At 39.9% G+C, this 12,698-nt stretch overlaps 1 protein-coding gene across 1 annotated transcript in view; it reads right to left on the minus strand.

Moving 5' to 3' along the window:
* Positions 1–1,677: 1,677 nt before the first annotated feature.
* Positions 1,678–12,698, minus strand: part of Cenpf (centromere protein F) — a 46,997-nt gene continuing 35,976 nt past the window's right edge. The window contains exons 14-18 of the mRNA XM_057770857.1: positions 12,331–12,483; positions 11,782–11,941; positions 10,061–10,531; positions 8,352–8,533; positions 1,678–2,422 (exon numbers count right to left, since the gene is read on the minus strand). Of these exons, the coding sequence (XP_057626840.1) occupies positions 2,222–2,422; positions 8,352–8,533; positions 10,061–10,531; positions 11,782–11,941; positions 12,331–12,483 (1,167 nt within the window). The 3' untranslated portion in view covers positions 1,678–2,221. The remainder of the gene's footprint in view (positions 2,423–8,351; positions 8,534–10,060; positions 10,532–11,781; positions 11,942–12,330; positions 12,484–12,698) is intronic.

The following is a 12,698-nucleotide window of genomic DNA, read 5'->3' on the forward strand; positions in this document are numbered from 1 at the left end:
GATAAAAATTTAAAGTTAATTTTGTTATACTGTTTCTATTTCTGTTAATGTACTGTACCTATGCAGCTCATTTAGTTATGTAAAAGTATTAGTCCTTCAAAGTTATTTAGGCTAATAAACTTACCAAACTTAGTCATGTTAGGTATGTTTTCAAGATCATACACAGATATATTTAGATAGACGGTAGTCAAACACTTCAAAGACCTACAGAATAAGTTTTTCATGACAGTGAGATATGTCTGCTCCTGGAAGCACAAATCTACTGTAGAGAAGATAATGGACATTGAAAAAACATATAGTTTGTTTTCTTTATAGCAAAAGTTAGCCATTGATGGAAGATGACTGCCCTTAGTTCAATTGCTCACAGGATACTGTCCAAATCAGATCAGCAGGACTCAAATAAAGTAACTGCCAAACTTTGCCATGACAAAGTAGGACAGTTCTTCAAAATTCCCTGCTTCTCAAAAATGTCTGTCAGATATTCTAGACTATAGGCCAAAGATGGATACCCCAACATTACTGAAAACCTGGGTAACCGTCAAAGCAGCCAGATATGTCCCTGTCATTAGGTAACTTTTCACCCTTCTGGTGTCTTTGATAGAGTTAAAGACTAAATAGACTTAAGTTTTCCTTAGTTATGATAAAAGGTAATTTAGGTATAAAACTTTAAACTCACAAAGATAATAAAATATTATTCCTAAATTTTCCAAATACAAATGGACTGGATACAATAACTGCAATTCTTACTTGACAACTATTTTTGTTATATATAATTTTACTATGTTAAAGTTAAAAACCTTCCTTTACAATTAGACAAAAAGTGGGAACTGCTAAGGAACAATCTTTGTACACTGTAAACACGTACTGTTCTCATTGTTAATAAAAACCTGATTGGCTAATGGCTAGTCAGAATTTTAGGGACAGAAAATGCTGGGAAGGAGGAGGGTAGAGTCAGGAGTTGCTAACAGACACAGAGGGAGCAAGACATGCTGGAGGACAGGTAAAGGCCATATAAATTCATATACGTGGCAGCATATAAATTAATAGAAATGGGTTAATTTAAATTGTGAGAACTAGTTAGTAATAAGCCAGAGCTATCAGCCCAGTATTTATAATTAATATTAAGTCTCCGTATCAGTTATTTGGAAACTGGCAGGTGGGAAAGAAAAGTCAGTCTACATGGAACTACTTGTTAGAGACATTATTAAAATCTAAAATGACTTTGAAGCAATCTGAACTGAAAGTCAAGAACAAATTATCTACTAATTTAAATCCTGAAAACCTTTTTACTCTTATTCAAAGGCAAAGAGGCTTAGTCAAAGATTTTATCTGATGTGGGTCAAATACCTCCAACTTTTCAACAAATGGATGGAAACATTCCACTCTTGTAACCTTTGCTTATGTGATTTAAGGAGCACAGGGTATCAAACAGTTGAACACATCCATATTCTCATATCACTTGTATGACCAACATTTCAAAGTATGTTTCATGTTCAATAAGCATACTGGTATCATGCATTCAAAGATATATGCCAATCATTCAAACATCTTAATATGACATGGTGCCACAAGTCACAATGCTTTTATATTTAGGAAATAATTTTTACAAAAAGGTTTTTCTGAGAACATATTTTAATATATCACTAGATACAGCAATGTATACCAAAAGAACTATGATGACTTTAATAAGAAAAGCACAGTGACTGTAAACATGATCTATACCACTTCTAAGGTGTCTGCAAAAATTAGACTAACTAGAAATAAACACACACTCCCAATGCCCCCCACACATTACAGGTTATATGAGCAGGAGGTTATAAAACACACTGAAAGAATGAACATACCACATTCACATAGGTTCTTCTCATTTTACTCAGCAAAATTCTTATCTACAACTATTTTACACTTTACAAGGAAGATCCTAAATCAAATCACTATAGGGTTTTCTAAGTGTAAAATTCACACATACAAATCATTGTGGTGCTTTCCATTTAACTGCAGCAAATTCTCCAGCTCTATACACTATTATTTACAGCCGTGGTTAAGAACAAAGGCTATGTAATAGGTGCTTCCAGACTTTTCCCATCTTACATACAGAGACCTCAAGGCCACACATAGACCATAAGGGTCCAGTTATTCTCCCATGACAAAGTGCTCTTAGCTCAAGTCAGGTCCCCACAGGAAGAATGGTTTGACTGACACCTTCTGGAACCCTGACATCTCACTGTACACGGCAGTTCTCGTTTGTTAGGTCAGGCCTAGCAGCTGGGCTGGAGGCAAGGTTGACCTGCTTGACCCTCAGGCCCTCCCTGGGGCTCTCTGCAGAGTTTTTCCCAGGAACATTACTGGCTGTGAGAGACTTCTGTGGGCGTTCTGGGAAGGCAGTGTGTGACTCCACCGAGCTCTGCTGAACAACCTTGACCTGCAACATACACAATTTGTTAGAGGTTCAAAATCACATTCACATTTTTCAGTGGTTGTCATTTTTTTGTTCTATTGGAGACTGAACCAAGGACATTATATATGCCATGCAAGTGGCATATATAATTTTTACTTTGGATTTGAAATAGAGGGTCCCTTAGTTGCCCAGACTAATAAACTCACTCTATAGGCCAGAGGGACCTTGAACTTGTGATCCTCCTGCCTCAGCCTTCCTCGCTGGTAGACTTGGAGGTCTGTACCATCAGTCCTGGTCACATTCCCACTCCCAAGAGATGAAACTGTCTTCCTCCTGGAAAGCAGAAGTCACCTAAAAGGAGCTAAAGTACCCTTTCTAACAAGTTCTAAGCTTCTCTTGACACCAGTGACAACCAGAGCCCTGCTCCCAAGCAAGTGTGGTGTAGCATGATTAATAAAGAGACAGATATTGGGGTTCAACCTGAAGGTCAGAAAAGCAAAAGGGCCAGCCACTGGCTCTTACCTCTACCCCAGCCTAAAATGGTAAGCCTGCCTCCAGGAATCTCAGAGTGAGATTGTGTGTGAGAGCTGTTTCCTCCTGTCTTATATTCCTTTCTAGGACTGGAATTAAAGGTGTGCATCACTACAGCCCGGCTTCTATGGCAAACTAGTCTGGTTACTGGGATTAAAGGTGTGTGTGACCACTGACTAGTCTGTAAAGCTGACCAGTGGCACTGTTTTATTCTCTGATCTTCGAGCAGGCTTTATTAAAATACAAATGAAATATCACTAGCGTGGTATGTCAGAACAGAAGGCAAACTGAAAGCAAAGACGGCATCTTATTTACCTACACTCATTGTTAATACCCACAATGTGCCTGATCACATAGCAAATTCCAAACTAAAAACCAAAGCCTGCCTCACTGATCCTAAATTCCTGCTGCATTCACATTAAGTGCAATACAAATGCGTGCAGCTGACTTCAGAAGAAAAGCATATTTACAACATGTCAAATACCTAGGAACCTTATCGAAGTGTCAATCACACTCTTTTGTTTCTTTTTCTTTCTTTTTTTCCGAAACAGGATTTTTCTGTGTTGCTCTGGTTGACCTGAAACTTACTCTAACCAGGTTGGCAAACTCACAGAGATTCTCCTGCCTCTACCTCCCAAGCACAGGGATTAAAGATGTGCGCCACTACTGCCTGGCTCTCAATCACTCTCTTAATGATGTTGTTTCCAACTAGATTTGGAAGGGTTATGTAATTATAAAGTCCAGAAAGAGTAAATCTCCTATGATGTGTCTTTTAGATGAGAGATTATACTAGTAAACAAAACTTTAAGAAGTGGGAAGATGCTGATATAGTTGTTGAGTCAAAATTTATGATAAAATAATGAGGAAATCTAAGCTAGGAGAATAAGATATAGAAGGGTTGGGGAGGTTATTTATAAAATGCTTGAGGACCTATGTGCAGCCCCAGAGCCACATAAAAGGACTGGGCATGACAGTGCTCTAGGGACTGCTGGCTCAACAGCTTATTTTATTTGGCGAGCTCCAGACCAAAAAAAAGACCCTGTCCCAAAATAAAGTGACAAGGAAATACAAAAAACCAAGGTAAAAGAAGTTAAAAGCAAGAATGGAAGTTTCATATACAAGATCTTCAGAAGAATGGAGCAGCAAGGTGAAAAGACTTGAGATCAGTTCAAGACTAGCCTGCACAATAGTGAGATGCAGCTAAAAACAAAATTGACAACAAAAACCAGCCAGTCACCTAATGGGCCTAGTGAAGCCTGCCAACCTAGATACTCAGGAGGCTAAGGGAAGAGGATAAGCAATTTTCAAGACCTGCTTGAGCTTGCTAAAGAGTAGATTCAGGACAGTCAGGTAACTTAGCTAGACACTATCTTAAAAATTAAAAGGAGGGCTGGGGATGGAGCTCAGTGGTAGAGAATTTGCCTAAATGCACAAAGTCCTATGTTCAATTCTATCCAGTACTACTCCTCATCCTCCAAAAAGGAAAAGATAATTAATAAAAATTTTAAAAGAATGGCTATTTTGCAAGTACAAACAGGTCTTTAGTGCAGTGTCCCCAAAATAACTATATGACAGACACTCCCTAAGAAAGACTTTCAGGTACTATTTTGAAATAGGAAAAAAGAATGGAGATTGTTTTTCCATTTATATTTCCTCTACAAAAAGCACATGACTTTAAAGGGCAGTTGGAATACTTTGCATTACAAAAAACAGAGAATTAGAAATCCTGTTTCTATCTCAGATCAGGTGCACAGGACACTGACAAACCAGCAGCCAAAGACCAGGAGCTGGTGGAAAATTAACACGTATGAAAAGTTGAAGGGAAAGTTCTACCCTTCTTTTTCCTTTTTATAAAAAACAGTGAGACCAAGACAAGGGTGTCTCTGGAATCTATTAGTCACAAGTGTTTAGGTTCACTCAGCAACAGAAACGAGGGAGAATGAGGGCTCACAGGGATAAGGAACTAAGGAAGTGACTACAGTACGTTCCTTGGCTTTTCTGACATGGAACTGAGTCAGTGACACTCTGTGAGTACAGTGTGAGTGAGGTGCTCATGTAGACATCTGCTTTCTGAATGGTTCAAAGCCAAGCAAGGCCCTGAATCTCTCAGACACTGCCACTACCCATCTCACCAGCAAAGTCTGCAGCCAGAATAGGGAGAGAATAGAGATATAGGTGGCTTGATAGAAATGAACCCTACTAGCATCAGGTGTGGGTAGGGACGGGGATGCAATGTCTTCAAAGAGCTGTTAACTGACCCTTTGCTCAAGGCATCACTACCATCCATGTGAGCCTTAAAATTTCTAGTGGCCAGCCCACCAAGCAGAACCAATCAGGGAACCAAACCTATAAACAGCAACTCCTTTGTTTCCAGCAGACTAGGGTTTCCTGGGCTTTCTCATCTCAAAGACTTAATGAACAGAACAATACACCCAATGCATCTTACCCATTTTTTCAATACCTTGAACTCAGCTCTGGCCTTAGGTGAGAATTTACAATTTTGAGTGTCAAAGCACTTGCTTTAGTAAAGAAAATCTTGTTCTGTGCTTTTTAAACTAAATGATGAAACATACTTGTAAGTACTTTTTACAGAGCATCTCAGAAAATGCTGACTTAAAGTGAAAATGACTAGGCTGTGTTTTTAAAATATGAATCTAATCATAAAGTCTAGGAGACCCTCTTTTCAAGAGGACCCCTGCCATTCTTCAAGTGCACAAAACTGCTTTGTAATTCATAACTGCTGGTGCCAACTAGACTGCATGTAGCTAATGCAGAGAACACAAATCTGCAGGAAACCATGGTTACTGCCCAGTACCAGCAGGCTCCACAGCAGTGTAGAGTGCAGGCCCCCTAGTGTGCAAAACTCTTCTCCTAGGTAATAAATCTGAACACCACATGCAAACTGCTTTTACCATCAATTCCTCTAAAGGAAAAAAGAAAAAAAGAAAAGTCCCTGTGGTGACTTCACAGGACAGTTTCCTATCTTTATAAAAATCACATCACTAAAGTCACTTCAAGATAATATTCACAGCTCCATTCATTCCACAAACATTTGCTAGATGTCAAGACTTTTTGCTAGACATGATGACACAGACAAACCAGATATGACTAGTTCCATACTGTAAATCAGAAGACAGACATTTGAGCAAGTGCTACAAACAGACAACGGAGTCCAGATATAAGCTTAGTGCCTGTTTTCCTGTGATAGGGGAGCCTAACACACAAAACATCTGTATCACATAAGTCTCAGAAAGGAAGGAGTCGAAATTTTTTTTTTTAAACTGAGGGGTCAGGGGAGCTCCCTATCACCTATGTAGAAAATGGCAGTCTATACCAGATTCTAAACCTGATTCCCTTGTGGCTATCCCATGGCCAACAGCTCTAGTCAAGGTTCCCAGCTTCACTCCTTCAGGGAACCTTCTACTTCACAGAGCTTTCCTTATGAGTCGGGGAAGTCAGGGTCTACTTTACTGAGCTCCAGTACTGTTGACAGGGCCAACAGTTGACTACAAGGGACAGAGGGAAACAGAGACATTAATTGAGGGGAAGGAGAAAACTGTACAGGATGATATACTACTTCTAGCATCAAGAGTGGACAGCTCCATCCCCAGTGTATGGAAATATGAAGACCCTTCTGATGTGGGAGTCCCCTCTGTGTGTTGCTTGTATTGGTTAATGAATAAAGAAACTGCCTTGGCCTGACAGGGCAGAACTTAGGTAGGCGGAGAAGACAGAACTGAATTCTGAGAGGAAGAAAGCAGAGTCAGAGAGATCCATGGATCCTCCACCTGAAAAAGAAGCTGGTTAGAATCTTTGCAGGTAAGCCACAGCCACTTGGCGATACACAGATTAATAGAAATGGGTTAAATTAATATAAGAATTAGCCAATAAGAAGCTAGAGCTAATGGGCCAAGCAGTGTTTTAATTAGTACAGTTTCTGTGTGGTTATTTCGGGGCTAAGCTAGCCGGGCGGCCAGGAAGAACAAGCAGGCCCTCCTCCTACACCCTTCATCACTGTTAAATTAACTTTAACTTATAACTATGAGAAAAATATGACAAGGCTTACCTATATACAGCATCTGCACATCAATCAAAACAAACCAATTTGCAATGTGTTGCTGTCTTGATACAACTAATCACCAGTGTTTCTAGATTTTGTGCTAACAACTATCACTTAACACATTTGTGAAAACTTTGGGTTTTTTTGTTTTGTTTTTTGTTTTTGCTAGTTGAAGGTTATCCAACTATATACTTCAATTCTGACAAGTAAGCAAGATAACATCACAAAATTTTAAAACTTCCTGAAGTGACTTTAGAAATTTCAAAGAATATTTCCATGGCTGCCAGTTTGAGAAATACAAACGAGTTGCAAAAGAGCAGTGTGAGCCTGGGGAGGTTTGAATCTTTCAGGAATGTCACCTCCTTTGTTCTTTTACCACACCAGTGTAGGAGATGAGCAAGTATAACTGAGTTAAGTAACATAATGAGTGTAGTTAGTGTGCACAGAGCACCAGCAGGGAGCTGTGGTGCACGTCTGTAATACCAGCACTCAGGAGGTGTTGTAATAAGAGCGGGTGGGCTGCGTCCCCGGCACCCAGCGGCCCGCATGGCTAGCTTATGCCCCGAAATAATTACACGGAAACTGTATTCTTTTAAACACTGCCTGGCCCATTAGTTCCGGCCTCTTATTGGCTAGCTCTTACATATTGATCTAACCCATTTCTAATATTCTGTGTAGTACCACGAGCTGGCTTACCAGGGAGAATCTTAACCTGCATCTGTCTGGAGGGGGAGAATCATGGCGACTCCTTACTCAGCTTCTTTCTCCCAGCATTCTGTTCTGTCTACTCCGCCTACCTAATTTTCTGTCCTATTAAAGGGGCCAAGGCAGTTTCTTTATTACTTAACCAATGAAACAACAGATAGAAAGATGACCCACCTCCATCAAGGAGGTGAAGGCAGAAAGATCAGGAGTTCAAGTCAAGCCTGGGATTTAAAAAGAAGGTAACGCACATGTACTTGTGTGCAGAAACAGGGCTGCTAGCGTGAATTACAGTATCAGGAATACAAACCAGCTGAGTAAATACTCTCCACCTTTTGTACAATGTAGAGAAGAAAGGTCACAAAGAACCAGAAGCTTTGATGCTCCGGAAAGGAAGATAAATAGAAACATCCAAAATGGCCAACGCTATGGGCCAAAGGGAAACGACCTCTTACAACTATTTAAGCCATGCTTGAAACTTAGAAATGTACTGAGCTTCCTGTAATAGTACCGCTTTCTAGGAAGCTATTTACAAGCAGCCTTTGGGTAGAGGATGTATATCCTTGGACTTGCTCACTCTGGCTCACACTGCAACAGCCAACCCTGGGCCATCTAACAGATTTCCAGGATGGCAGGCAGGAAATGACATTCACAGATTACCTTTTGTGATCTGCTGCCACCAGCTGTTGGTTTTGAGGATTCTGCAATGTTTTCTTTGCTCAAAAGTGTTGGGGAAGATTCCATTAACTTCTGTGCAGCAAGGCGGGGGCTGGTTCTGGTTGCCATGGTTGTTCTCCGCAGGATATATGGACTTGTCTTTCCTGTAGGAATGTCAGCAAACCCTAAGGGCAAAAGAGCTGATTGTCAGAAATGGCATTCACTAGGGACTTTCTGTTTTAGCTGTGCTAGCAATGGGAATTCAGGTGCTTGTGTATGTACCAAGTTTCAATAATGGTAAAAATAACTAGAAAACATAGTTTCTGTTCAGCCATAGAAAACAATGTATTAAACTACATAATTGCCTTGGTGGTTATCAAATGAACTAGGAAATTAACAGGTTAATCCTTACTAGGGAGATAAAAGATTTAAAAGACATCATGATGGGAAAAAGGATCAGGGAGAACCACATTTTTAAAAAACAGAAGTTTTGCTTCTTCTACATGGTTGCATTATCTTGCACTTTTTAAGATAGGCAGGACATTTAATACAATTGAACTAGGATGGAACAAGGCCAGTCCTTGTCTGAAGAGGGAAAATGTAAACTGACAGTGACTTTAAGGCTCACTTCTAAGAGTGTCTTTGTATTTGCTCACTCTGCTGTCTCCTTCCAGGAAAGGAAGTGATCTGAATGGTGACAAAAGAAGGCTAGTCACAAAGATTATCACAGGGCCCTCCACAGAGGCATTCAGATCTGACTACAGGCAATACTCTTAATCTCTTACGAATAAGTCTACAAGAGAGTGAGTTAGCTAAATACTATGGAACCACGGTTACCAGAATATAATTCCTCCAAACAGTTTTGTTGTCAATGAGTAGGGCAAAAGATCCAACCTGCTGTGTGTGTGTGTTTTTTTGTTTTTTTTTTTTTTTGTTTTGTTTTGTTTTTTTGACAGGGTTTAGCCCTGGCTGTCCTGGAACTTGCTCTGTAGACAATCCCTGAACTCACGAAGATCCACCTGTTTCTGTCTCCTGAGTGATGAGATTAAAGGCATGCACCACCATCACCTGGCTAATTTTTTTTTCTTAGAACTAAATGACTGAAGCTGGGTATGATGGCACCTACCTATAATCTTAGCACAAAGAGGCTAAGACAGAAATGCTTCAAGATCAAGACCAGCCTGGACTACACAGTAAGATTCTGTCTTAAAATATCAAAGAGAATTAAAAATAAAGACAAAAATAATAGGAAGGAAAATCTGCTTATGTCTTAGAGACTGCAATAATTATTACATAGTTATGAGAAGTCTAAACTTACTTCCAGTCAGTGTCAACCAGACTTGTCCAGCTCACAACTCAAGAAAGAAAAAGGTGATTATAAAAAGAATTTCGAACAGATTTTTAGCAGTCATTTTTCAAATCTTCCAGCTCTTTTTGTAGTGTTGGTCTCTTAGTTGTATAATGTTGTATGTTAATTTTAGACACTTATTTTATCATCAATTTAAAAATGGACTAGTCTCTCCAGGCAGTTAGGGCTATTATGCGATAATTGGAAAACCTAAAAAGTAAAAGTTTCTATCTTTCCACATACCGATTTTTATGTGAAATTTCAAACTTTTGTGTTTTAATGCTAGGAATTGAATAAAGAGCCACACGCAAGCTAAGCACATGGTCTACACATACAGCCCTGTGACTCTGTAAACTGTACACACCTTTTTTTACGACGTCTGGGAGTCCCTCCAACTCAAACTTAGGCTCTTCCTTGTCCTCAGTAGGGTGAACGCTACTACTGACTGCTTTCCTGCTTCTTTTAGAAAATGTCTCTGGAGTACAGGGTGTTGCCCCACAATCATTCTCACAGATTCCGCTGGACCTGTGCCTCTTGCCTGAAGTTTTATTTTGGCCAGATATTGTCTTCTTACTCACAGAAGTAGTGGGAGACACTGAAACTGAAGAATCCAGCAAAGGAGAACTGTGGAGATGTCGTTTGGATTGCTGTGAATTCAGACGAGCGACTTGTATTTCTAGTATCTCCTTGGCTTTCTCTAACTCCTCATGGCTTATAAGCAGGGAACAGTATTTATCCAAGTACTTATCTGCCTCCTTGATTTTTTCTTCAAGTGTCTCTTTCAGTTCTTTATTTTCAGTCATTAATTTAGCTACATTATCACCCACATCAGAATCTGTGGAAAACAAAGTGACACATCACATGCAACTTGCTGCTGCTCCCAGTTACTATTATAGATCATTCCCAGCAGGTCACCTTTAAGCCTGTTTTTTGAACTTTTCCAGGAGTTAAGAACCAACATCTGTTCCTATCTGAAGACTATGAAGCACAATCTAGTAGATAAGGTTGAATAAAACCCATCAAAACTTAAACCTCCTTATAGAATTAGTTAAAAGAGATCAAGCAAATTAACTTCTTATATCTCCCCCTTTGCCCACCCATTCTTTCTATCACAACTGAATAAGCGATATAATTCAATAATGATCGTAATGTCTATATTGTATGGTTTTGGGGACAAGTGCCAGCCTGTAAAAATGTAAGTTCCTTTAGGCTATAAGAACATTTTGAGAGAATACAGGGACTGGGAGGTACAAATGTAGAAGAACCACATCAAGGCAGGGGCCTCGGTCAGATTCTAGACACCAGGGGTGGCGATCAACTTAGGAGGAAAACTCCCAGATTCCAAAACATACTCCAATCACACTCTGTCTAGAAGCCTCCCACACATACCAACCACTGGCTATTCATAAAAAAAGAAGACTGTGTGGGTGGATAAAGTGGCATAGTTAATTACCAAGAGGAAGGAAGGAAGGAAGGAAGGAAGGAAGGAAGGAAGGAAGGAAGGAAGGAAGGAAGGAAGGAAGGAAGGAGAAAAGGAAAAAAGGAAAGGAAAGGGAAGGAAAAGAACAGAACTACTCTACAGTCCCAAAGGGCATATTCTTTATGGATACCCATTAGAAAGAGGTATGTACCAAAGGTACCATTCAGTGTTCCAAGGAGGGCTTGTTTGTCCCGGTTGCCGAGAACCAAAATAACCAGACAGAAACTGTATTATTTAAATCACTGCTTGGCCTATTAGCTCTAGCTTCTTATTGGCTAACTCTTACATATTAATTTAACACATCTCTATTAATCTGTGTATCGCCACATGGCTGTGGCTTACCGGGTAAAGTTCTGTCCAGCTCCAGCAGGGCTCCATGGCTTCTCTTCTCTCTGCCTTCCTTCTCCCAGCATTCACTTTAGTTTTCCCCACCTAGCTCTGTTACCCTATAGCTATGCTATAGGCCCAAAGCAGTTCCTTTAAATTGGCCAATGATATTCACAGTATACAAAGGGAAATCCCACATCAATTCAGGTTTTTCCCCATAAAGTGCTGACTCCCAGAAGACAGCCTCTGGTAACCATCATGCCACAGCTAGTACCCACCAGTTTTCTGCTTCTGGGCAGCTTCAAGTTGGTAGATTTCTTTCTGCAACATCTTCTTTTCTCCTTCCAGCTGTTTACAGGATTTGAGCAACAATTTTATTTTCCCCTGAGCACGCTGAAATTCCTTCTCAAGCTGATTCACATATTTATGATGCTCTACCTATAAATAAAGCTCATGTAATTTCATTTAAAACCTTGAATTTCATTTTACAAGTATATAGAAAAAACAACTAAAACACATTAAAGCAGCAGACAGTAGAGTTATGTTTAAAATATAACATCTCAAAATTCATAAAGCAAACCCCCTCTCTATTCAGCTGCTGGAGTCTCCCTGATGGCCAGTGTAGGCTTGGGATTTTTCCAGCATTACATGACTCCTAGGCCGATGACAGTGTTAGATAGTAAATATCACTACAAATCTGAGCACTAAGCTTGGGTTCCAAAACCTGAAACAAAGTTTGACACACTGCAGAATGCCTTACAAAGACAACCAACGAGTAGGCATGCCAAATTAGCAGAGCATAACAAGTCTGCCATGAGGACTCTTACTTTGAGGTTCTTTAGTTCTTCCATTGGTACTTTTAATTCTTGAGTTAGCCTGTTTTTCTCTTTATTGAATTCTTCTTTCTGCCTTGTTGTTTTGTGTACCATTTCATGCAGCTCCCTCTGTAGCTCCGCTTCCTTCCCAGTCATTGTGTTGACCTGGAATTTAATATTCATCAGCACCTGCTCTGGGTAGTCTGCTGTGAATAAACACTGTTACAACACACAGTTTAAGAAAATGGACCTGGCTGAATCGCCTACTAATCCACTCACCTGGTTTTCTCAAAACCTACTAGTGAGTTTCCATTTTCAGCACAGATTTAAGGCAGCAGTAAGAAAAGGCAGAAAATATTTCTAACTCTCAAGACCCTTTA

The sequence above is a fragment of the Chionomys nivalis genome, chromosome 5 (genome assembly GCF_950005125.1).
Source record: "Chionomys nivalis chromosome 5, mChiNiv1.1, whole genome shotgun sequence".
NCBI lineage: Eukaryota > Metazoa > Chordata > Mammalia > Rodentia > Cricetidae > Chionomys > Chionomys nivalis.